Below are 25,393 nucleotides of genomic sequence, written 5' to 3'. Positions count from 1 at the left end.
GCAAACAGAACAAAGACAAAGACAGAATAAAACACGAGGCACGGAATATGGTGGAGTAGCAGCTGTCTTTGAAATGTTGTGTTTTGTAGCTGTGGCCTACCCCAAATAGCATTTGACCCAGGAACATAGAAATTCATATCACCTATTTAATTGAAAATGTTTCTTTTCTTTATTACTAGAACATAAGAAAATTAGTTAATGACTGCCTAATACTGTATAAAATTTAAAATCACTTGCATTCATCTTTCAAAAGTTATTGACATACAATGAAATGAGTGTTAACTTTTATTCAGAAAAGAGAGACCTGACAATTACCAACTAGTCCCTAACTAACTCATAAGTTTGTAAAATACGTTTGAGAACTGATAGCAATTGTGATACGTAATTCTGATATCTGTTTGTCTATAAATATGAGCTTTTCATCCTTAAACCGGTCAATGTGTATATGTTATTTTGTTTTTTTTTCACTTAAAATTATATTATGAATGTATTTATATATATTAACATAGTCTTCGTGATTATCGCTTTTGAGGTAACAAAATATGACTTTTGATGATATGCTCTCATTTTTTTTTAGGATCTTTATATATTTCATGAATGTGAGGAAAAGATAGGAAACTTCCCTAAACTCTGCTGTAATGGGTTACACCACCTGAGGCACTGTCTACACCAGCACCACTAACACAGCTAACACCACTATACTGATACCCGTTAATACTAGGTTACAGTTACTCAGTGTTTCCTTTGGGTCAGGCACTAATGCTAAGAACTGTTCACATATCAACAATTTTAAATTCCACAACATCTCATTTTACAGATAAGGAAATGGAGGCAGAGATTGGTGAAAAAGTATGCCCAAAGCATGCAGATCATAAGCAGCAGAACTGAGATTTACAACAAAAGTTTGTACTGTCCAGGATGGTGGCCAGCTGCCACGTGAGATTATTTAAATTAGAATTTCAATTACTTAAAGTTTATTAAAATTATACATCCTGTTCCTCAATCACACTAGCCAGATTCAGATGCTCAGTATCCACTGGACGGCATTGGCTTCTGTGTTGGATATCACAGTTATGGAACGTTTTTATTTTAGGGGCACATCTTTCTCCAAGATGCACTTACTCACTTTGCTAAAATTCATTCTAATAATGATAATATATTCTAATGATACCAGTAAAATTTTAGACCCTAAATTTGAGGTTCTTCTCATAAATCCTAAATTTAGGCTTGACTCAGAAATGTACTACACTCTTTAGTTTGTGAAAATGTAAATATTTTATCAGTATTTTATTCTACCCTGTGATAACAACAAAATGTTTCATTTTTTTCTACCTAAAAACATGAAATTGCTTTAATGAACTCCTTCAGCTCTGGTTTACCTATCAGTTTTTACAGAAAAGGGTAAGCGGCAATATCACAATTCATACACATGTCTAGCTTTTTGCAATTAGCAAAGCACCTTCATATCTATTATTGCATTTAAATCTTCATAGCAATCCCTTGAGCTGGCTAAACATTATTATCTTCCGATTACAGATAAAACAAAACAAAACAAAACAAAACTGAGGCTTAGAGAATTTAAGGAAGCAGCCCAAAGACACAGGACAGATGAGGATGATAATCAACCCTACTCCTCTTCTCTTGCCTTATTTTTGTGAACTACCCAGTGTAAACCAGGAAGAAATAAATGACAGTGGAACCGCATGATTAAACTGGGTTGGGATAGGGTGGGGAGGTGTGAATGATGCTAAATATGATGCAAACATCAAAGCACTGTAAAGATCAGAAAACTGAATAAAACCCCAGATACTGAATTGTTTCTAAATGTAACAAGACTACCAAATGTAAGCCATTCTGTTACTGGATTTAATTATATCCTTTATAAAGAAACACTGTTACTAATTTAATTAATGTCTAGAAATAAATATTCATTCATTCTTATGATCAAGGGAACGCAGGTAGAATCTTCTAAAACCCCAAAGCAATAAAACACTTTCTTTTTTTCACACTTATCAGGTGGGGCGTCTAATTTGATTTTAGTCAATCTCAACAGAAAACATAGAAGAGATTAAACAATTCTAAACAAAAGAATCATTGACTTGCATTTGTCATCCATGGAGTATCTGAAACACTCCTGCCAGGTTACAAACTCCAGCCTTCTAACATGTCTCCCTGGTATTTGCAAATTTCATACCAGTAATCAAGCATGGGAGAGAATCAGAAGGGTGGAGTGAAAATGCAGTTGCTGATTTCACTCTGTTGCTTTCTTGTTTTTGCTTAAGTTGAATGCACAAAACTAATAATTATTGCATGGTAAATGAGGAACAAATTGAAGTGTGACTCCAGCTTGTGAAAATCTTTGGAGCATAAAACTTTGAACATGACACATCTCGCTTTGCAAATTGTTGATCCAAAATTTACTCTGGCACCTAGTTTCTTTTAACCAGGCAACTTCTTAAACTTGTCTTTTATATATTTGTGACTTAAAAATTTGTAACTAATATTTGGAATTATAAAGCTTGATAACGAAAAAATTCCTAAACTTCATTTTTAATTTTTACTCATTTAAAAAAGCATCGCATCTGTGGAGTTTCACTGAAGTTGATCTATCAGGGGCTGAGAACTGAGAACAACTCTCCAATGCAAGTTGTTCTAGTTACACTCCAGGTGTTTTAGATTTTTCTCTAAATAATGGCTTTCTTGTCTGAGATAAAGTTTTTAGGTTTTAGGCTTTTCATATAATAATAAGAACAATTTTAATTTATATATTATAAAAATGCCTTCCATTGTTTCCTTCCATAGTACATTAAAACTATTAAGGTACTAGAATTTGTGACAGTGTTTTCTGATCCCTGTAATTCCAGCACAGAAGTATATTTCCTAGGTTAGGACATGAACTTGAGTTATATTTTTGGATTAGCCCAACAATGTATTTGAACAGTTTTCTAGTTTTTCCTGAATTCACTGGGATTGGGAAATTTTTACCCACGTAATTCTGTTAATAGAATTCCAAGACAGAAAGAGCTCAGTCATATTGAATTATAAATTCTAAAAGTCCAAAGCCCCTTTTTGAATCCAAAATTGTCAGCCATGCTGGTACGATACCATAATTTTTTTCTGCTGGATACAAAACAGTTATCGGATATCAAGTTGGCTTTCATTCATTTATGAAAATGTGTCTCATAAGTTTCCTTGGGGTAGGTGGTTTTTTGGTTGTCGTTGTGTTTGATTTTTACATATTTTAAAGTTTAAAAAGTAGACGTTCCACTTCTCACCACTAGACATCTACTTCACCATCCACAATTTTTTTTTAAGATTTATTTATTTGACAGAGTGAGAGAGAGAGAGAGCACAAGCAGGGGGAGCGGGAGAGGGAGAAGCAGATTGCCCACCGAGCAGGGAGCCCGATGCGGGGCTCGATCATGACCCCAACCGCAGGCAGATGCTTAACCGACTGAGCCACCCAGGTGCCCCACCATCCACAATTCTTGTTTCCTCCTAGGGCTCTTAAGTTAAAAAGGTCCCTTGATGGGGAGGCAAGCTCAGTCAGGGCTTGGTCATTTGAAAGGAACACATGGTATCTCATTTTAACATCCTGAATCAGGGCATCGTATAAATGCATTCTGAATAAGGCACGTCTCCTACTTCAATTACTTGTTTAATTAGTTTGTTTCAAAGCCTAGAGCAACTGCTGTTGCTTGGATGGTTAGCAAATTGCTTCCAGTTGTAGAAATCTATTTCCTGTTGTTTCTTTTGGTAGTGATTGCAGACCGGCCTCCCCCCATCATTCGGCAAGGTCCTGGGAATCAGACTGTGGCAGTGGATGGTACCGTAGTGCTCAGCTGTGTGGCCACAGGCAGTCCGGTGCCCACGATTCTGTGGAGAAAGGATGGAGTCCTTGTGTCAACCCAAGATTCTCGAATCAAGCAGCTGGAGACGGGAGTGCTACAGATCCGATACGCTAAGGTAACTTGAAATGACACCCTGCCTTCCCCATTTTGCTCCATTTTGTGTTTGCCTCCAGCAACCAGGGCTGACGTCTCAAATTTTAGAACCAATGAAATGCTAGCTAACGGTATTGATATATTTTTAACACAGAGGCTTTATTCTTTCAGACATTCCGCTGTGTATATTTAAGATGATTCGACTCATAACTTAGCTCCTAGCAAGTAATTTAAGGTTTTAGATGAAGGAGAAAAAAAAGTTTTTTGAGAACTGTTGAGGAAAGTAGGTGGGGATTTGTGGGAGAAAAAATACCTTCCAGGTAGTGGTATGATGCACTCATTCCATAAAAGCATTTTTCAAAGAGATTTTTCCAGTCCCATGTTATCGACAATGCCCTTGGATGGGTCTTCTGTTGTGATGAATATTTGGTTCAACATTTTGCAAGTACAGAATACTGTACATGCAAGCAAAAACCAGATAGCAATGTACATGCCGAGTGTACAGTGCAAATCAGAATGTTAAATGATGAAAAGCCCATAAGTTTGTGAGAACAATTTAGGGATTTACCTTCCCAGGGCGTCATATCCTATACCTGTTCTTTCAGGACTGTGTTGTTTTGTTTTGATTTTTCCTTTTCTTTTAGGTCAAGATCAGACAGGCTCACAAGGCATATGAAAGAATAGCTTTGACAGCAATAAACATAAATTTCAATCGCTTCACTGCCTATTGTGGGTGGCTTCTTGGGAGTTTTGGATCAGCATAACAGTTCATTGTACATGCCATGAAAGTTAATATGTTGTAGTTCTTTGTGACAATGATTGCAATTTTGTTATTACAGTTGCCAGAGCGAGATGGCAACATTCTTGCTTTATCAAACATTACTTGAAGGTCGAGTTGTTACCTTAGGCAGAGGTGTATGGGTTCATTATGCTGATGATGATTTTAAAGCTGAACATGTGACCCCTGTTTGTTTTCTGGCATTCGGTCTTTAGAAGGGAGAGAGAACCTTCATTCCAGCTGAGGTTTGACTTATTAAACAGGTAAAAAAAAATAATAAAATGGGGAAAAAAAGAGTGAATACTTTGAGAAGAAATCATTTTTGTGTTTATCCTTTTTTTCTGTAATATCTGTTTATCTCAGATATCCATATGCATGTAACTCTGATAAAATAGGAAATAGCAAGAATAGTCATTGGCTAAATTTTATCAGCCTTACTATGTGACATTAAATATGAAGATATAAGTTAGTAATAAAGATTAGCCCTTTGAATTCAAATACCTCATTGTTTATTGTCCCTGATGCTAAAAATAATGCTATGGTAAGGCATTAAATATTATATTCTATTATACAATTAAGATAACCATATAGATTTTTTCCGTATTCCTGCAATATTTTCCTTCATATTCAATAAAAATATATTCAATTAAGAGGACATTTCTGGTTATTGAATTTTAATGCAGTTATCCATATTCATGGGACATATACAAAACTATAATTGCTTTTCCAGCCCGTTAAGCTCTTGATTGTTCCAAATATTTATTTTCCGTCTATCTTCTCAGCTGGGTGACACAGGTCGGTACACCTGCATTGCATCGACCCCCAGTGGTGAAGCAACATGGAGTGCTTACATTGAAGTCCAAGGTAAATTAGCTAGCATTTTTAACTTAAAGCTTAACTTGCGGTAGTTTACTTGCTGGTAAATGGATGAAGTAGATGGCCTGATGTCTGAGTAGATACATAATGGTGCAATCTACCTTTCTGTGCTCATCTGTATATGTGTAAACGTCTTTCCTCTTTATCCCCTTTATTAGAATTTGGAGTTCCAGTTCAGCCTCCGAGACCCACTGACCCAAATTTAATCCCTAGTGCCCCCTCAAAACCCGAAGTTACAGATGTCAGCAGAAACACAGTAACATTGTCATGGCAACCAAATTTGAATTCGGGTGCAACTCCAACATCTTATATTATAGAAGCCTTCAGGTAGAGTAAAGCTGATGTTTCCTAGTTGGTTTGTTGTTTTGATTTGCCATTACATACACATGTTCTAACTTGTGTATCTGTCCTTAGCCATGCATCTGGTAGCAGTTGGCAGACCGTAGCCGAGAACGTGAAAACAGAAACATTTGCCATTAAAGGACTCAAACCTAATGCAATTTACCTTTTCCTTGTGAGGGCAGCAAATGCGTATGGAATTAGTGATCCGAGCCAGATATCAGACCCAGTGAAAACGCAAGGTAAATATTGATTTACTCAACCTGTGACACCTACTTATTCTTAGGTGTTATACTTTCACAAGTCAGTGATTTGTACTGCATATGTGCTGATTGTGTATGTAAGACAGATCTGTCCTTCCAGGAGCTCCATTAATTTTTAATACACAAACACAATGTCTGCAAACTTTATTGTTTTCTGGACTAACCAAGATAAGATTAATAACAAAGGGCAGTGTCTCTCATTTTATAAAATCACAATCCAATCAGACAAAAATAGTGTGTATTTTTGTATTATGTTTGGTTACTCCCCCTACGAAGCATGGGAAAAAATACTTCACGTTGGTATATTGTTTGGTCTGTCTTTCATTGTCAATTTTATGAGCCATGATATATTAAACTTTTAAATGCAAGTCGTGTATATTTTGGTCCAAGCTGGGTTAAAGAAACAGAGAAAAGGAAAAATGAATATGTGGAGCAAATTAGAAATTTGCTCACTTGGGCCACATTCTGGATATACTGCTTTTTATTGTCCTTTGTGAATAAAAATTATATTTAGATTTCAACAGATGACCTTCTATCTGCCACCATGCCCCACTTATTATTTTAAAGCTTTAATAGGAGTGAAATTTACATATTGAATAAAAAGGTGATTTGAATCCATCTTTACCCTTTTTTTTTTAACATATTGTCATTGTCACAAAAATGTTTGTTCTTATATTAATAGAAAAAGAAAATTCTAGATGGTAGTGATTTTCTTAACATTCAGAGGAATCGTAATATCTCAGTCTTGAGTTTACCTTTCCAGGTAACACTAGTTATAGTGATAGTAAAAATTGTGCACACAAGGAATGAAAGGCTTAAACTATTTTTTACTGGTTTTAGAGAGGGTCTGCCAGCCATTTTGCTTGTTTTGTCTTCTCTGATGAGTGTATAAAGAATCTTTCTGGAAGGACCTTTTGCTTCAGAATTCACACAGAAAGCAAACGGAGTTGTAGAACATGTCCATGTTTGTCTCCTGCTGTGTGAATTCAACACACCCAAGTGCCTATATTTGCTATTGTGAGTCACCTCATCAGGAACGCTAATATTCTTGGAGCCTGCCTTAATGCAGTTTGAGGTTTTCAATATTAGATATGCATTTGTAAAGAATGCAGACACAATGACAGCTGTAAAGTGAATTTAAATTTTTGTCCCGAGTACAGGGGTCTCTACCTAGGAGACTCCTCCGTTTTGATTGACTGCTATTCTGTTATATACTCCTATGAATGATTTTGTAGTCTACGTCCTCATTTGTAAATAAGGAGGTAGTTCACACTTAATCTGAAAATTAATTTAAGTCTTTTTACATTTTAACTGACTTACCTTTATACGTGAATAGCTAGTGGAGCAACCTAAGTGAAATAAACTCACGTCATTTGGAAGACGGGAAATATGGTGAAATAGGCCTGGCATTTTGAAATCAAAGGATTTTTAATCTCACCTCCTGAACCTATGAGCTATGTAGCCCTGAGCAAGTTAGTTTGTCCTGAGCTTCACTTTCATCCCTTATATAAAATGGGGCTAAAAATAGGCACACCACAGGTTTGGACAGGGATTAATTAATTTATGAGTGTATAAGACTCAGATTTCTTTTCTGTTTTCTGCCATAAGAATTTGTTATTGGACTCATATTTCTTTGGACTAAAAATAAAGGGAGTTGATAAACTTTGCAGCTATCATGAAACTGAGAAAGACAGGCTGAGCAATGAGAGCATCGGAATTAAATCTGTCTCAATAGACAGAAAGGATGGGTCAGCACTAAGATTAAATTAATGGAGCAAATTCAAAAGTGTGCCACTTAAACTTAAGGTTTAAAACTTAACTGTGGAAGGATAGACTAAAGATACCAGGCTTAAAGGGGGAGTACATGTGTGTGTCAGGGTGCTGGGGGCACACAGATCTCAGTATTTGAAGTCAACTAAAGCACTCATTTGAGCCAACTGAGTGATGTCATTGCCAAAAGAACAAATATGGTCTTAGCTGGCATTAGCAGAATTATGTCTGGATCAAGTAATCCCCTCCCTTTACTCTGAACTGGTCAGGTTATGAATGGAATAATGTGCTCTTTTCTGAACACTACATTTTCAGGTAGACTTTTAAGAGTAGGACAAGGAGGTTAGTTGGCAGAGCTGCACCGAAGGCTGAAAATCACATCACTGGAAAAGAAATTCAGGGGTCTTGGCATGTTTTCCCCCCAAAATAAGAAAGTTAGAGTAGACATGACATTTTTTTTCCTTAACATTTTAAGAGACCATCATGTGAAAAGGGTATGCGTATTTTAATCCCAGGCAACAAAACAGGACCAAGGAGTAGAAGTAACATCGAGGAAGATTTCATCGTCTAGTTCTTGGGCTGCTCTTGAAGATACTGTGAAGCTCAGCTGAAGGTTAGGCTAATACCAGATGTAGCAGGAACTTGGGGAAAAACCTGGAAGAAAGTACAGAACGTTTGTGTAGTAAGGATAAGGGGAAGAGCCAGGGGTGGAGGGCATTCAGGAGAGACTTATTGGAAATGGATTCATAAGAGAGCAGCCATAATTTCTATAACCATTTCTGTAACATGGCTGCAAAAAAAAAAAAAGTCTTCCCCAAGTAGAGATTCCTATGAAGGAGCTGGGTCAGAGTTAAAGGTACAAGGCAGTTTCCAGTTCAGAACTCAGGTAGACCCATGTCACAGCTGGAGTTAGAGCCTTGTCATAGGGTATCGCGATGTTTTCCCCCCAAAAAGATTCAATAATGCAAAGAAGATGACATGAGTCATGGGCAAGTAGGGGTGTGTTGGCCATTGCTGGGATGGTGGGGTTGTTGCCGCTGGAACTACTGTGTTTCCCCCCCGTGTCCTACATGCATAGCGTTCTGAGCCCTATCCTTGAAGACACAGAATGCACAGCGTATGTATCATATAGGTAATAAGAACCCAGTAAATAATGAAGTGGGTCCTGCATAAGCTCTTTTCCGAAACTGTATAGGGAATTCCAACACTGGGGAAGCAGCCGGGTAGAATTACAATCTAAAATTTCCTCCAGGTTAATTCCGAGAATGTTCGGAAGGATCTTTTACATAAGAATACTTTTTTTTTTTTTCAAGAGGTGGAAAAGGACAAGAACAATAAAAGGACCAATTCGTAAACTTTTCAATGTTATTATTACTTTTCATTTTTCTCTCTGATGGGCCATTTTCTGAATATTCTAGGCTGCTGTTGCCAAAATGGTTACACCAGGCAAGGGAGTTTCGTGGTTTACATGAAGGGATTGACTGACAAGTTTATCTCAAAGCAAAGAAATTAGAGATTGTGATGAAAATCATAGTAGTTACCGTTTAAAATGGTTATTTACATGTTTGTGGTCACTTCCTGAAAGGCAGAAGATTCCCGAGGAGAGAAGCTTACATATGAGAGAACATGTGTTTTCATACAGTAATTCCCGTTCACTCAACCAATGTTTATTAAGCACGTTCTAAATGTATGGCACAGGGCTAGGTGTTCTGGGTTCACAAAGATCAACCCAGTCCCTGCTTTCAAGACAAGGGCTTCATATGACTTACAAAATGCAGTTCTCACAGCAACTCTCAGAAATATCTGCCATTAATATCACCATTTGCCAGGTGAGAAAACAGAAAAATAGTGAGGTTAGGAAATCTACCCCATGTTTCATGGCTGATGAGTTGCTGAGTTGGGGTGCAAACCCAACTCTGTCTTATTGCAAGGACTTCATGCTTACTCCAGAGATAGATGGTAGCTGGAATCATCAGAGCAATAGAAACCAGTAGGGAAGGAGGAACATTGGAGTTGGGAGCCTGACGGGCAAGTGCTTTCTGTCTCTAGGCTGTGATAATAGGTTGCCTGAGGGCCAGTGTTAGCCAAGGATATTTGTGAGGGATGCTAAAGTATGGGAAGCCAAAATTATCTGTTGTTTTTGTCATTTTGCTTATTTATAAGCTTAATTGATGGGTGCAGTATATATGTACAGTCAAGGGTATTATATTTAAGAGTGTTAAATAGCACTTGATCTGTCTTCTATTTGCCTGACTTCTGTGGAGTCCCTCAAACCTGAACAACCTCATTTTTTGTTTGTTTGTTCCAAGTTTTTAATTTAAATTCTAGTTAGTTAATATATAGCATAATATTGGACAGACTCATTTTAATAAATTTTTTTTTTTGCTTCTTGTTTAGAATATCTTTAAAGATACTTATTCAGAAAACTAAAATTCTCATGTCTGCTGTTTATGGGATGGTAAATACTCTAGAATATATATGTCAACATATAATACTCTGAGAAAGAATTCTGGCCACAAAAATCTCTTTATTTTCTTCCCTACTTCACCCTGTGTTCCCTTTTATTATTTATTTTTCTTTTAAGATTTTATTTATTTATTTGAGAGAGAGAGGAGCAGAGGGAGAGGGACAAGCAGCCTCTGTGCTGAGCGCTGAGGCCGACGCAGGGCTCAATCCCATGACCCTGAGATCATGACCTGAACTGAAATCAAGAGTTGGATACTTAACCAACTGAGCCACCCCAAGCACCCCGCTCCTTTTATTATTGTAAGCAAAGCAAGATATCTGTATTTAGAAAACCTCCTTAGAAATGGGCAATTTTTACTGAGTACAGACTTTAGAATTTTAACAAATCCCCTCCTTATTGGGGGAAAAAAGTGCAACATAGGAACACTAGTAATAGTTCAATTCTTACCTTGTTATTGGTCTCCTTTCTTAAATTTTGGTGTTCTTGAGATTAAGAACTTTTTATTTAACCTTCTTTACAGTGATATAATAACTGAACTAAAAAAGCAAACCATTAAATAGATGGTTAGGTGCTCTCTTCTCATCAGATTTATTTTGTTATTCTATTCTGTTCTATTCTATTCTATTCTATTCTATTCTATTCTATTCTATTCTATTCTATTCTATTCTATTCTTTCGTTTTATTCCATCCCATTCCATTCTACTGGTGGCTTCTGTATCCCTCATCATAGCTACTACTAACTTATCATATACCTTATTTGGGAAGATACCTAAGTTCATCTTATAAGATGTAAGGTGTCTAATTTCTTTTTGTGCTTGCTTTTCACTTTTATATGTTTTCATTTTTTACATTAGTTATCCACTCTATTGCAATTTATGGCTCTTTTCTTTCTTGCGTAGTCAGGATCACTATCGAATTTTATAACAAACTCAGGGGATTGCACTCAGCTCCTCATCCTTGGTGAGAAAGCGATCATTACATGGTAAGAGGCACCTTCAGATGCTGCTTTTTGCCATTGTTACCTTTGCTTCCTGCTCTTTCTTGCTTTCTACATGCCCTCTGCTTGTTCTCTCTCACACTCTCTCTCTCTCGCTCTCTCTCTGTATGTCCCCATCTTCCCTATGCTAATAAAAAATTTAAGTTGTTCCCATTTTATTCTGTATCACAGGTTGGCTTCCCAGTTGGAATGATTCTTCTTTTCTGAGAGTTGCTATGAATGCAAGGATTGTTTCACCATGCTTTCATTCAAGTCAGTTGCATTGCATAGGATGGTAACACGTCTTCTTGGATTGTTGCAGATGTTCCCCCAACGAGTCAGGGAGTAGATCACAAGCAGGTCCAGAGAGAGCTGGGAAATGTTGTACTGCACCTCCACAACCCTACCATCCTTTCTTCTTCTTCAGTCGAAGTGCACTGGACAGTGAGTCATTATTGTTGCAATATTTGGTTTCCATTTCAATAAGCAGATCACTTCTGGGAGATCGTTATATGAAAAAAATATTTATGGAACAGATAGTTTATGTATATGTGTTGCCCGCTTGTCCACCAATGACAACTTTATAATGTAAGCATTGTTTATTATGGTAGCTGTGCTTTGGCTTTCAACAAAAAAAGTTTCATGTTGTGTGTATTTTCTATTATACAGCAATAGTAAACTTTACCATTACCAAAGGAAAGAAATACATAGTATTGATTATAAATGTGTAACTTGTGACAGGATCATTATTACATAATATCTTTTAGACTTAAGAAGTATTTCTGAGTAGTATTAAATTGGCATTTAAAATTAGAAAGTTTTCTGATCCTTTTGATCCTGACATCCCTAGATGTCTGTCACAAAGCTGCTATGATGCCTAAAATTTCTGCATGAACCCTAGAAATTAGTATCTAACATTATATATTGAACTGAAAAAGTGACTATATTACAAAAGATAGTGATTTGTTTTTCATGTTCTATTTTATATAAACTAGAAAACTATAGGGTGAAGCCAGATAGAATTGTTTGCATTTTGTCACATTTAATTTTCATAATTTTTAAATAAATCAATAAAAGATATAAATGGTTTTATTTTTTATTTGTCATTTTAATAGGTGGACCAACAGTCTCAGTATATTCAAGGATATAAAATTCTTTATCGGCCATCTGGAGCCAACCATGGTGAATCGGAGTGGTTAGTTTTTGAAGTGAGGACCCCAGCCAAAAATAGCGTGGTTATCCCTGATCTCAGAAAGGGGGTCAACTATGAAATTAAGGCTCGTCCTTTTTTTAATGAATTTCAAGGAGCAGATAGTGAAATTAAATTTGCCAAAACCTTAGAAGAAGGCAAGTATAATGAAACGTGTGATTACTGTGCATTGTAGTACATTTGCTGGGTTTTTATTAACTTAATTGAAAAAATCTTAATGTTAACTGTGACATTAATTAACTGTCTTGATATTGAGCATTATATTGAACATTATATTTTGCTAAGAGATTTTGTTCAGTTAGAACTACTAAAAATAAAAATTGTGTAATACTTGACTTACTTTAATAGCCTATATAAAAATTTGCAGATGTGAACCATATATTACTTAAAGGCATATGTAGGACATATTCAATTGTTGAGAACTAAAATTCACATTTAAAGATGAATTTGTTCTCAATTTGCTTGACTTTCCATTAATTATTTTCCATTCACTTATTGAATGTTACTTTGAGTAATGATTTATAAATACGGTGAGTAATGTTTTGGTTTGCCCAGGACTTTCTGGGGTTAGCATTTTATGCTTATTCCTCATGTCTGTGGAAACCCCTCAGCTCTAGAAAAACCGGTATGATTGGCCACCCTATACCTGGAATTTCAATCTTAGTATTTACATAAAAGTAAAAAAAGGTTACATGTCACAAGTATACTCTGTAAAAATAACCAGAATTTTCCCTAAAATCTACTTATTTTGATTACATAAATGATAGGATATAGTTAATGTCATGGTTGGTTAATATATAGCTTTATACTTTGGAACCTTTGTAGGGAGAACATGACACTAAGGTTACAGGGTAGGAGGAATAAGAATTTTCCTGGGATGTTTTATGGAGATAATCTATGTAACTTTGGTTATGGAAAATTTGCAATAACAAAAGGTTTAGGAATTTTGAGGAGAAACTTAAATCAGTTGGGACTATTCAGACTTGAATGAGATACATCTTTAAAACATATGGGTATATTGACATATATTTTACATAGTTATTACTTGATTTTAAATGTTGTGTCTGCTTTCAGTGTTCTCTAATATACTCATAATGTATCTACTTTTTAAAACAATTTAATAGCACCCAGTGCCCCACCCCAAAGTGTAACTGTATCAAAGAATGATGGAAATGGAACTGCAATTCTTGTTAGTTGGCAGCCGCCTCCAGAAGACACTCAAAATGGAATGGTCCAAGAGTATAAGGTAACACATATATAGTAATTACTGATGGACACCCTTCTCCCCCTACAAAGAAAGGCAAAAGAAAAAGCTTGTTGAAATTATGAGTATTTGGCGCCATCTGCTGGTGCAGGTAGCAACATGTAAAATTATTTTTAACCAACTGAGCCACCCAGGCGCCCCGAACATGTAAAATTATTTTTAAAATACTTCCCTGTTTATTAGGTAATTGTGGATTAATTCTTTTTTAAGCCATTCGAAAAAACAATTAATTTAAAAGAAGTGATCTATATGGTCACAAAATCTATAGGTCCATATAATTTTACACAAACAACAAGTATGAATGCTAATAAAAAGTTGTGTTGTTGTTGTTGTTTTAAGATTTTATTTATTTATTTGACAGAAAGAGCTAGAGAGGGAACACAAGCAGGGGGAGTGGGAGAGGGAGAAGCAGGCTCCCCGCCGAGCAGGGAGCCTGATGCGGGGCTCGTTCCCAGGACCCTGGGACCATGACCTGAGCCGAAGGCAGACACTTAACGACTGAGCCACCCAGGTGCCCCCTGTGGTTTTTTTTAACCTTAAAAAACTAGCTTGAATATATTTTGCAGCATTGAGTTGCCCCATGGAATTGGCTAAGAGTCAAATACTATCAAATAGGGTTTGCTTTCTCTTCCTTTTTTTTTTTTTTTGACATGTTTGAAGTTTTAAAACTTTGAAGCTAAGTTGGAAAACTTATTTTAATGTGCACAATTTTTTTTTCCTGTAAAACTTGTTTTAGTCTCTAAACAAAACTTCATATCTCAGAAGAGATTCAGTTATAAATTTATGTATGTTTAAATGAATTTTAAAAATAATAAGAGTGACTCAATCTGATAATTCTGATAATTATTTTGACCTGTGAAGTCATCAGCTCTAGTGATTAAATTTAGAGTCTTACACAGATTTGTTTTGAGCAAATATTTTCAAGCATGCCAAGATACAGTTAAAAACAAAGTTAGGCTCATGAGATGTATCCTATCAATGACTCTGTATTATAGGAAAGTGTTAATGATCTATGATAAATGAATAATTGATAGATTAAATCAGGGAAATCTCAGTAGAAAATAAGATTTTACATGTCTTTTTTTCAACATTTATGTAAACACATTGCATACTAGAAAAATTTTAACTGTAAAACATTTTTTCCCTAGATATTGCTTTATATTTCCATGATACCTGAGTATTTTTTAGTTACTAGCTAAATTGTGATACTTAGTAGTTTATTTCCTATATGTGAATATTTTATACTGTTCCTTTTGATATGAAACTGATATTAAAAAGGTGACCACATTTATCTTCTACAGGTAATTAGATGCTAACATCAGAATCTCTAGTGGACTCATTTTCCAAACATATGTACCTGACCACCATTCTCAGAGATTCTGACTCAGGAGGTCTGTGGGGGGGAGTTGCATACATATTGGGATAGATCTTTCCAAGGTGATTCTGATGTGCATTCTTGGTAAGGCTTGCCAAATAAAGACCATCAATGTTCTTTTGAGTAGCAAATTGATTTGGACAGTAACCAGATATACTGAGCGTCATTTTAGGCCTAATATTTTCTTAAAATGATCTTTAAAAACAAACTGAAAATCTCTTTATGAAATTTGCCAGAATTTTTAAAGGGTGACATTTAAAGTATTTAAAATAGTGCCATGAATGCCCTGTGAATGTTCTAAGATATTTCAAATTAGATCTTCTAGTGTCATTGAATCATTAAAAGGTAAGAGTCTCTACAATTTAAATGTTTTCTTGTGAATTTCAAGGTTATCTCAAGATGGGGGAGTGACAGGATGCTATGGTTCAGTCCAGAAAAATGAACTGTTATAGAGATTTTTAAGGATTTAAAATGAGGTGATGTCTCAGCTCTCAAGCAAAATTGTGTAATGTAGGCATTTTCCCCTAAGAGTCAAAACTCATTTCTCTCCAGAAGAAATGCAAAAGGGTGGATTTCACTTAACTTCATGGTCAATTTAAAATAATAAAATGCCTTTCAGAACCTGATTGACTGGTACAAAATCAGTTTGTGGCTTTGGTTCAGCTGCGTAATGTAATTGGGGGGAAAAAAATCACAAAGGACTCTTTATTTCCAAATGGTCAGGACCTGGTATAGAGTCTGACCATTTACTGGTGTTATGCATTGAAACTATATTAAAATAATATTAACTTCTAAAGAAAAAAAAAAAAGGAAAAAAAATGAAAGGTTATTGCTCACGTGATAGGGGACACTGATACTCCTAGATTTATTTTAAATCCCATTTCCTATTAGAGTTTAGACAATAGGCTACTTGAGACTAATCCTACATTTTGCTTGAGGACATCATAAAGAATATAGAGCATGTCTTACTACTCCATGGATCATTTTCTTATATTAACTGAGTCCAAATACTGTCATGCACCATATCCAACTTCTTAAACATTGCAGATCACTCTATGGTTAAATAACCCTTTAGTGAAATTTAAATTAAGGATTGCAGTGTACTTCAGAAGTCTTAATTTCCTGAAAATAATTTCCTGTCATAAATATCCTTATCAAAGTTAATGAGCTATACAATAATTTTCTCATTAGAAGAATACTTTTCTTTCAAGTCAAATATGTATTGTTATTCTTTATGATCTCATCTGTGTTATCAAAGACAAATTAATATTCCCATTTAAATACAAGATCAGAGTGCTAATTTTCTCTCACTGATAGTAGTGCAACATGCTACAGGCTGAGGAGACTCCTAGGAAGATCCCAACTCCTTATGTCCAGTTTTATTTATTTATTTTTAAGTAAACTCTACACACAACATGGGGCTCGAACTCAGGACCCCGAGATGAAGAGTTGCATGTTCTACCAACTGAGCCAGCCAGGTGCCCCTGTCCAGTTTTATTTTTTATAACCATATTTTTGCAAAGGTACTTTAGATTTAGTTATTGTTCTTTATCTGGATATACACAGTTTTTTGCAAAGCCCCTTTTTTCTGGCAAATAATTTCTAGGTGTTTAAAAATAAAAAACTGATGATTTGGGCTGATAGCCTGTGTGTTTGAGCAAAAATCTGTAGACTTTCCTAATAGAGTCCTTGAGAAGTATATGAGAAAATTCAAAGCGGTCTTTAAGGTACTGCTAACCTGAGGTTTGACTGGGAGCGTCCACTCAGAACTAGATCCTAGGGAAAAATGACGTTTGCAGCATCCTGTATCAGGTCCATGATAAGTCTGAACTTGGTCTCGGTCTAAAACCGAAATACTATGTTGATCTTTGCAGTCACTTAAATAATTTACTGGCTTAAAATTCTTTGTGCTCTGCTTACAGGTTTGGTGTCTGGGCAATGAAACTCGCTATCATATAAACAAGACGGTGGATGGCTCCACCTTTTCTGTGGTCATTCCTTCTCTGGTTCCTGGGATCCGATACAGTGTAGAGGTGGCCGCCAGCACTGGGGCCGGGGCTGGGGTGAAGAGTGAACCACAGTTCATCCAGTTAGGTGAGTGCGCAGATCTGGTTTGAGAGTCTATTGCTGCCCCCCACCATGGCCCTGCCTTTTTTGGTTTTTGGAAAGAGAGCGACAAAAATGATAATGTTAGCTTTATTTAAAATATATGCATTATATGTTGTATAAAATATATAAATATAAATACATATTTATATAAATATATAATATGTTATGATTATATAAATACATAATATATATCACAACTAAACTGAAACTTAGCCAAGCACACATTTTAAATTGTATTTCAAGCAAAGGTTGTCAGCATTCATTGTCATCCTAATTCTGTCCTATTGAATTTTTTCTTTTTTCTTTTTTCCTATTCAACAAATACTATTAATTGAACATCAAGGATACCTCAATGAACAAGAAAGACACAGTCTGAATCTTCATGGAATTTACAGTTATTTGGATTAAAAAAAAAAATTTCCATGAAAAACTTAAACTAGGTATTAGAAGTTTAAGCAATATACAATTTATATTTACTATTTTGGCGTCTATTTAAAACTATAATTGCTTTTTATAAGAAAAGATAGATTCCATTGTCAAAGAGAATCAGGATACAGTTCTATGCTAATTACTTAGAAAGGTAAATATGGGGCGCCTGGGTGGCTCAGTTGGTTAGGCGACTGCCTTTGGCTCAGGTCATGATCCTGGAGTCCCGGGATCGAGTCCCGCATCGGGCTCCCTGCTCGGCAGGGAGTCTGCTTCTCCCTCTGACCCTCTCATGCTCTCTGTCTCTCATTCTCTCTCTCAAATAAATAAATAAAATCTTTAAAAAAAAAAAATAAAGGTAAATATGATGTGTGCTTCAGAAGTGGTTAGAGGAATTAAAAAAGGAAAAACATTAAGAAAAAAAACTGACAGAGAAGCCTTGTTACTACAGTTTCCTATAGGGAATGTGGCATGAATATGAAATACAAATTAGTAAGTGGTTACTAGTAAAAATCTAAAGCAAATAACAACAAAAACAATTATAAATGGAAAGGGGAGAGAAAAGCGTCGCTACTAAGAAGCTACATTTAAATTATGAAAAATGCTGAATGTAGAGTCAACTTTGGTTTATTCCTTTCAAATCAGAAGTTAAGCATTAGTAAGATTTTATGTTAGGAAAAGGATCAGATATATGCATTTTTATACTTCACAGACAAGTACATAGTATTTTTGCATTTGGATGATAACTGAGGACATCCTAGAAATTATTTCAAAACAAAATTAAGAAACATTTGGCTTTGAATAAACTTCCTTGCTATATAAACTATACGTTCAGTTTGGAAACTCCTATCATTGTTCCATTGTTAAGACAGTGCTTTCTACTCTTAACGGATGTCTTTGCGGAACCTTTGTGGTGTAACACCATAAAGTTCACCTTAAGTGTTGTAATTGTGGGGTGGGACTCTGTTCCATGTAGACAGGGAGTGTCACGGGCTGATGAGCTTTACCTTTTTTTAACCTGGAGCTTCCAAGGCTGACCCAAGGCCAGTAGAGAGAAAAGAAACCCACAGGGTTGGGCAGGATTTAATGGTGCAGGACTAGAAAGGGTGCTCATCACTCCTGTGCAGAACGCAAGTCAGGGAATGAGAACACCGCCAAAAGAAGTCACTGGCTAGAGAGTTACCTCCTGAAAACTCTGTTGTATGAAGGTAACATTCAGACCTTTAGAGGAGAGCTTGTGCTATCTGCTATAGCCATGGTCCAGAATTTGATTTGGGGATTATCTTTTTAAACAGTGATTACATATGCAACTTCTAAGCAAAAATAGTTTCATGGTTTATTTCAGGTTCATTTATTACAAAATTACAAAATAGGAAACTATTTAAAAGAATTGCTTGATGCATCTGTTACGTTAGGTTAGACATGGGGGAAAATAGTCTAAATAACTCAGAGTTGCCCAGTTTTATGAAACATCAGTATTAACTTATTAAAATTGATATTATAAGTTGCACTGTGATGACCTATATACTGTTGATGTCATTTACCTATTTTCATAAGGTATGATTTCAGTCCTTTTTCAAAGATGCTTTGGAAAAGGACCATGTGTAATTTTATTTATTTAAGATTTAAATCAGGGGATTTAAGGGTCAAATTGGTTTACTTGAAATTATAAAGGTGTTCCCGTTTTCCATATCTTAATATAGCCTCAGCTGCAGGGATACAAAGACTGAGATATAGAGTGGCCGTTTTAATTCATTAGTCACACCACACTTTATTCTGTTAAGCCCATCTGGTCGCTTGCATGGAACCTCTCTTGGCTGTCTCCATAAAATCTGAAGCTACCCAACTTAACCTTGCACAAATAGCCATGAAATCCATAAACTTAGGAGATACAAAGAGTGTATCAGGGGAAAAAAAAAAAAAAAGAATAGGTCTGTTTGGTGAACTCTCAGAGGATGAAGTGCTTTTAGGAAAACCATAGATAAAAGAGCCTGGAACATGAAATAAAACTTTCAGTCAACAAACAGTTGAAGGCAGGTGACCAAGACAGTTTATAAAAATAGGTTTTTCAGGCTTGACCCTCCATAGAATAAAATTTGGAATTCTGTTCAAGAAAAAAAAGCAAACAACACACACACACACACACACACACGAGTAGCAATGTAGCTACCATTTTACATAGAAAGGGGTGCTATTTCCCAAGGTTGTTTCCTTGGCCAGTGAACGCTGCTTATTTTCCCTACAAATGTCTTATTGGGGCACCATATCATTTAATAAGAAAGAAAAAATAATCTGTAGAATTGTTTTCTGTTTGAGAAATGTTCTTCATATATAATGAGCTATACCAGTTATTTTGTTCTGGGAAAAAAAAAGGAATTTTGGACTAGAACAAATGGTTCTATTTTAAAGCAGGTTGATTAGCAAAACATTTTCGGAGTCAAATAAAATTAAGACGATTTTAAGAAAGCACCATTCCTAATGAAATGGGCAAACACCTTCTTGTTTCACCAGATGTTGTGGGGGAAGGACATTAAAACCGCAAGCGCTAATGGGAATTGTGCTCACTGGGCATCCTCGTGTTGGCATCACTCAGCGCCAACAAAGCAGGATGTTGCTTTGATCATAGAACAAGGGTTTGCAGTTTTCTGCAGACATTGCTGACTGCTCTGTATGACGTGATGAAATGGTGGGCTTGAAAAAAGGAATCTCTTAGTAGGTTTAAACCTAAAATAAGTAGATTTTCATTGCCAGAAATTCCATTGATTTTAAATTATTGAATCAAAAGAACAGAAAACATACACCTTTTCAACTATTCATAACACTAGATAGTTCTTGTCCATATTTAATGTTCTTGTATCTATTGCTGGTCATGGCTGTTATTTTAGAAGAAAGAGATTACTTAAAAAACAAACAACAAACTTTGGGGCACCTGGCTGGCTTAGTTGGTACAGCATCTGACTCTTGATCTCGGGGTCATGAGTTCAAGCCCCACCTTGAGTGTAGAGATTACTTAAAAAAAAAAAAAAAGAAGGAAGAAAGAAAGATTATACATAGTTATTTCAGTGGTAACATTATCTTAATTTTTCTTTGGTTTTACATTATACTAAATTGTATAAACTGTGAACATAGGCTCAAATAATGCATTTTAGAATCTTAGAGCATAGTCATATAGTAGGGGGATTCGGGGAGGAGGAAAACACATACTTTTTTTTTTCAATATGTACCTTAAATAGAGGAAATAATGTTTTATTTATTATCATTTTGAAACATATAATTGAGGGTTTCTGTACAAGTCTGAGAAAGTTCATGTCTTTTCTATACAACTTATTTGGTACCCCCTGTTTATGTACTCCTGTTTAAGTATTTCATTTTTTACAATTGTAGTTTTATATTTATCTCAGTTAGCACTGTCCTGTGAAACTCAATCTAAGCAATAAGAGTTTTGTGGAGTGAAAAATAGAGGTTGTGTGCCATTGTCTTTGTTTTTAAATATATTCCGTAAAATTATTGTGTCATATTTGTTTTGCATTAAAATAGACTGAATATAATTTTGCTGAAAATCTCATGGACTATTTTAATTAACAAAGGTAGATGTCTCCGAATGAAAGACAGAAATGAGCGCCTAAAAATTAACAAAATAATGATAGCCATTTTATATGATACAAGTATGCCTTCTTGATCTCATTGAGTTTTAAACCCACATTAATCCAAAGATGGCTTTTCAGATTCTCATGGAAACCCCGTGTCACCTGAAGACCAAGTCAGCCTTGCTCAGCAGATCTCCGACGTTGTGAAGCAGCCAGCATTCATTGCAGGAATCGGGGCATCCTGTTGGATCATCCTCATGGTCTTTAGCATCTGGCTGTATCGACACCGGAAAAAGAGAAATGGACTGACCAGTACTTACGCGGGTATCAGAAAAGGTATTACCTTTCCTGAGTTTTTCATTTTTTAATATGTTGCAATAACTCCTGATTTTAATCTGTGACTCCAAAATATTCATGCCTATATATCTCATATATTAAATTATTTTAATGTATAAAGATTCTCTAAAGTGCTTTTATTTTATTGTGATCTCTACATACTGACTTCTCTGGAGTAGCAAGACTTCAAACAGGGCTTATCTGTTTCAGGCTCAATTCCTTTATATTTCACCAAGGTAGGTCTACACTTGGTCGTTACACCATCTCTTGTGCTCTTAGGGAATCACCTCACTGCTTTATATTCTTGAAGAAATTTTTTAATCTCCTTGTCACCGGAATTATAAATACAAGCTTTGCACTGACCCATATACCTTTACAGGGAGTGCTGTAGTCTTTGTGAAGCTAAAGAGATTATTTATAAAATAATTATTTTATGAGTATTTCTGATTAGCTATAAAATAGTTGTTTCTTAGTGAATATGGAATGCCCAACTAATTTGCATTTGCAGAGAGGAAATTTAGTATTTTTTTATTGTTGTATTTAAAGTTGCAGATTTGGATATGTATATGCTGTTAATTAGTGATGGAGATTTCCTTACAAGTGTGTTTATAGGGTTGGAAGAGAAAGTTTACTTGGCTGCTATTATTTACAATTTTATGGAGGAACCAAGTATGCCGAGGTTCACAGACACTTTTGCCACATATCCTTGAAGTCTGTAGATTGGTGATTTGTATTTGTTATTCTTTGATGAGATTTGTTAACGCTATCAGACAGATAGTCCTCCCTTCCTTTACCTACCCAACAAACCTAATAATCAATCCTGGGCCTCTGATGTGCACTGCAGGTAGAGTGACTAAAAGTCTTGCTTTTCAGGGGAGAGTCCCGATTTATGTCTTTCGTCCAGCAAGTTACCTAGAGTCCTCCCTTTTGTTCTCAAAATTGTCCTGGTTTGGATGGCAAATTATACATTCAACCTATTTCTAGGGATTATAAAACAACACTTTTGCTTGGCTGGAAAACAAATTTAAAGAGAATTACTAATGAACACATCCCCTCCCACACCATCACCATTCTTAAAAAAAAAAGTCTACGTATTTTCTAAAGACTTTATTTATTTATTTTAGAGAGAGAGAGAGCATGCAAGTGAGCGTGCTCTAGCAGGGAAAGGGGCGGAGGGAGAGAGAATCTCAAGCAGACTCCATGCTGAGCAGGGAGCCAGATGTGGGGCTCGATCCCACGACCCTAAGATCATGACCTGAGCTGAAATCAAGAGTCAGATGCTTAACTGACTGAGCCACCCAGGCACCCCAAGTCTACCTATTTCCTTTTTTTTTTCTAAGTCTACATATTTTCTAAGCAAACATTTCCTACATGTCTTGGCCAAGCCCTTTCTCTAATCCGTTATATGCAAAATCAGAATTTGTAGTGCTAGCTATACGCTTATAAAACAGCCTGGGACAGCTGTCTAAAATATTTGTGCTGTCAATCACAAGGGGTCTTGGCAAGGAAGAGTCAACACAAATTCATCACCCATATGGTAAAAATAAATTAATGTGCCTCCCTGCTGTGGACATGCAGCCCGTCCCTTCACATTCATACATATATTTGCCGTAGCATTATCATCCTTAAAAATGTTTTTTTGCAGATAATGTGTTCTATCTAGAGATGAAGCAAAATGTCAGTATCCCTGCCTGTGAAATGGAAAACAAGGGCTTGGAGGCCAAGAGAGCTGGTGCTCGTTATATCTACAGAGTAGAACAATGTCAGACACATGTGTGACCATCTAAAACCTTTGACTTAAAATCCAGTGCAGGGAAGGGGCTTGTGGGTCATGGAGCTGGGGGGGGGGGGGGTGGGCAGGAGGGGCAGGGCGTTGGGAGCTGTGTTTTGAAATCGACTTTGAAGAGGAAAAGCGACTAATTAACGTATAGATGTAGAGTCTCTTGAATGCTCCAGGAATCTTGTATTTCTTGGTGCCGTGAGGTGCTGCAGCTGTCTAGTTATAACAATTTAATGCTCTATAGTGTCTTGAAATCTGAATGTGTGACATGAAACCCCCTTCCTTTCTGAAATATCTTTTCTTTCACTAATGTACTATAAGCATGCTGGCAAATGCCTATGAGCTCTTTGTGCGAAACCTATGAAACTAATATCATTGTCCTTTTAACTAGCTTGTGTTTAAGCAGAAATCATAGAACATAATTACAAATGTAATTGGTGAGCATTTGATTCTGCTTTCTTCATTTTGCCTCGTTGGCACTTTTTCATAATTCTGTTTCCATGCAATTAAAAAAAAAAAAGTGCATCCTGAAGCCTTAAATCGTCTATGCCAGAAACAATGCCAGTAATTATAAGAAAAAAAAAATGAAGTGAAAGATTTTAAAGAAATAGATATAAAAGAGCCTCTTGACCTTTAAACCCCCAAACCAGAGTGTGACTTTGGGTAATAGTGAGCATTTTTAACCTCCCCCCCACAAAGTGTATCTGTAGATACACCCTCTGCTAGAACACTCAGGATCCCTTTCCACATACATCGACACCATGCACCAGCATCGCTGGGTAAAAAGAGGTGATTATATATTATCAGAAGCTTTGAAAATTAAGTTGTTCTTTGGTGTACAAGCTGTAAAAATTTCATTTAGATGGCCTCATTTTGTATCTTCTTCAGTGTCTAACTGGGTTAGCAGTTAGCTAGGAGGACTGACAAGGACCTTTCATATTTTTTTTCCCTTACGTCCTTGTGATTGCAAATGAATGTTCAGGCACTCTATTCTTGCTTGAATAGCTTTACTTTCACATGTACCTTCTTATTTATTTATTTATGAAGACTTGTTACTATGACTCGGAATTTTTGATTGTGGCTAAATTACATCAACTCTGAAAAGACCTAACTGAAAGAAAACACAATAGAATTCTTAAGACAGGGAGGGCCTGCCGTGCTGCCTGCAAAGGCCAGCGTATCAGATGGGCACACACAGCACTGAGGTTTTTGTTTTTGTTCCTTCTAGTGTACTCAGTGATAAAACGGTTCGGTAGGAAGTGACCATTGTACCGAATTCTCCAGCATGTGCAGTGTGGAGCCCCCAAAGTCTCTAATCCTAAAGTAAATTTCTTGGAGACATTCAAATGTGATGTGGAAAATACATTTTTGGCAGCTTGTTGATCCACGATACATAATCAATATTCTAGTTTGTGTGTATTAAGGATTTCTTAAACGCCAGCTTGAGTCTTCAAGGGAGCAGTGAACATTCCCTGGCTTGCTTGACCTGGGAACTGTTTACTTTAAATTAATTCGAAGAGCTTGCAAAATAAGTCAGCCTCCTCCCGCCATGAAATGACATGGAAATAGTTTGTGATGTTATCCAACACCCAGGAAGGGGAGGAGATAGGAAAAGTGAGGGAGGCGAGGCTGCTACTTTTGAGGTCTGCAGTTCAATTTCAGGCATTATTGATTAGATTAAGATTTATAACTGCAGAGAGAGTGAGGGTTTTCAGTGGGGTGTTATTGTTCTATTGTTTAGCTTCTAGTGTGACATTTAAAAACTGCTCAGCCTACTCAGAGAAAGCTTCTCAGTGTAAACTATAATCGAGAAATTAAAGTTTAAAACTCCCCATTTCTTCCTGTCCATTCACAAATTTCTATAATGATAAAAACATTGTACCACACTGTTTA

The 25,393-nt window shown here is 36.1% G+C and overlaps 1 protein-coding gene across 1 annotated transcript in view; it reads left to right on the top strand.

Annotated features, from left to right (window-relative positions):
• Positions 1-25,393, top strand: part of ROBO1 (roundabout guidance receptor 1) — a 1,126,461-nt gene that overhangs the window by 1,051,443 nt on the left and 49,625 nt on the right. Inside the window, exons 12-20 of the mRNA XM_064580171.1 lie at positions 3,761-3,966; positions 5,505-5,586; positions 5,757-5,925; positions 6,013-6,179; positions 11,736-11,857; positions 12,529-12,760; positions 13,748-13,869; positions 17,185-17,356; positions 21,523-21,720. Of these exons, the coding sequence (XP_064436241.1) occupies positions 3,761-3,966; positions 5,505-5,586; positions 5,757-5,925; positions 6,013-6,179; positions 11,736-11,857; positions 12,529-12,760; positions 13,748-13,869; positions 17,185-17,356; positions 21,523-21,720 (1,470 nt within the window). The remainder of the gene's footprint in view (positions 1-3,760; positions 3,967-5,504; positions 5,587-5,756; positions 5,926-6,012; positions 6,180-11,735; positions 11,858-12,528; positions 12,761-13,747; positions 13,870-17,184; positions 17,357-21,522; positions 21,721-25,393) is intronic.

The sequence above is a fragment of the Mirounga angustirostris genome, unplaced genomic scaffold, assembly GCF_029215605.1.
Source record: "Mirounga angustirostris isolate CCGP_5_RB_7025 unplaced genomic scaffold, mMirAng1.0.hap1 SCAF_1, whole genome shotgun sequence".
Classification (NCBI taxonomy): Eukaryota; Metazoa; Chordata; class Mammalia; order Carnivora; family Phocidae; genus Mirounga; species Mirounga angustirostris.
This window is presented reverse-complemented; position numbering and strand designations above follow the sequence as displayed.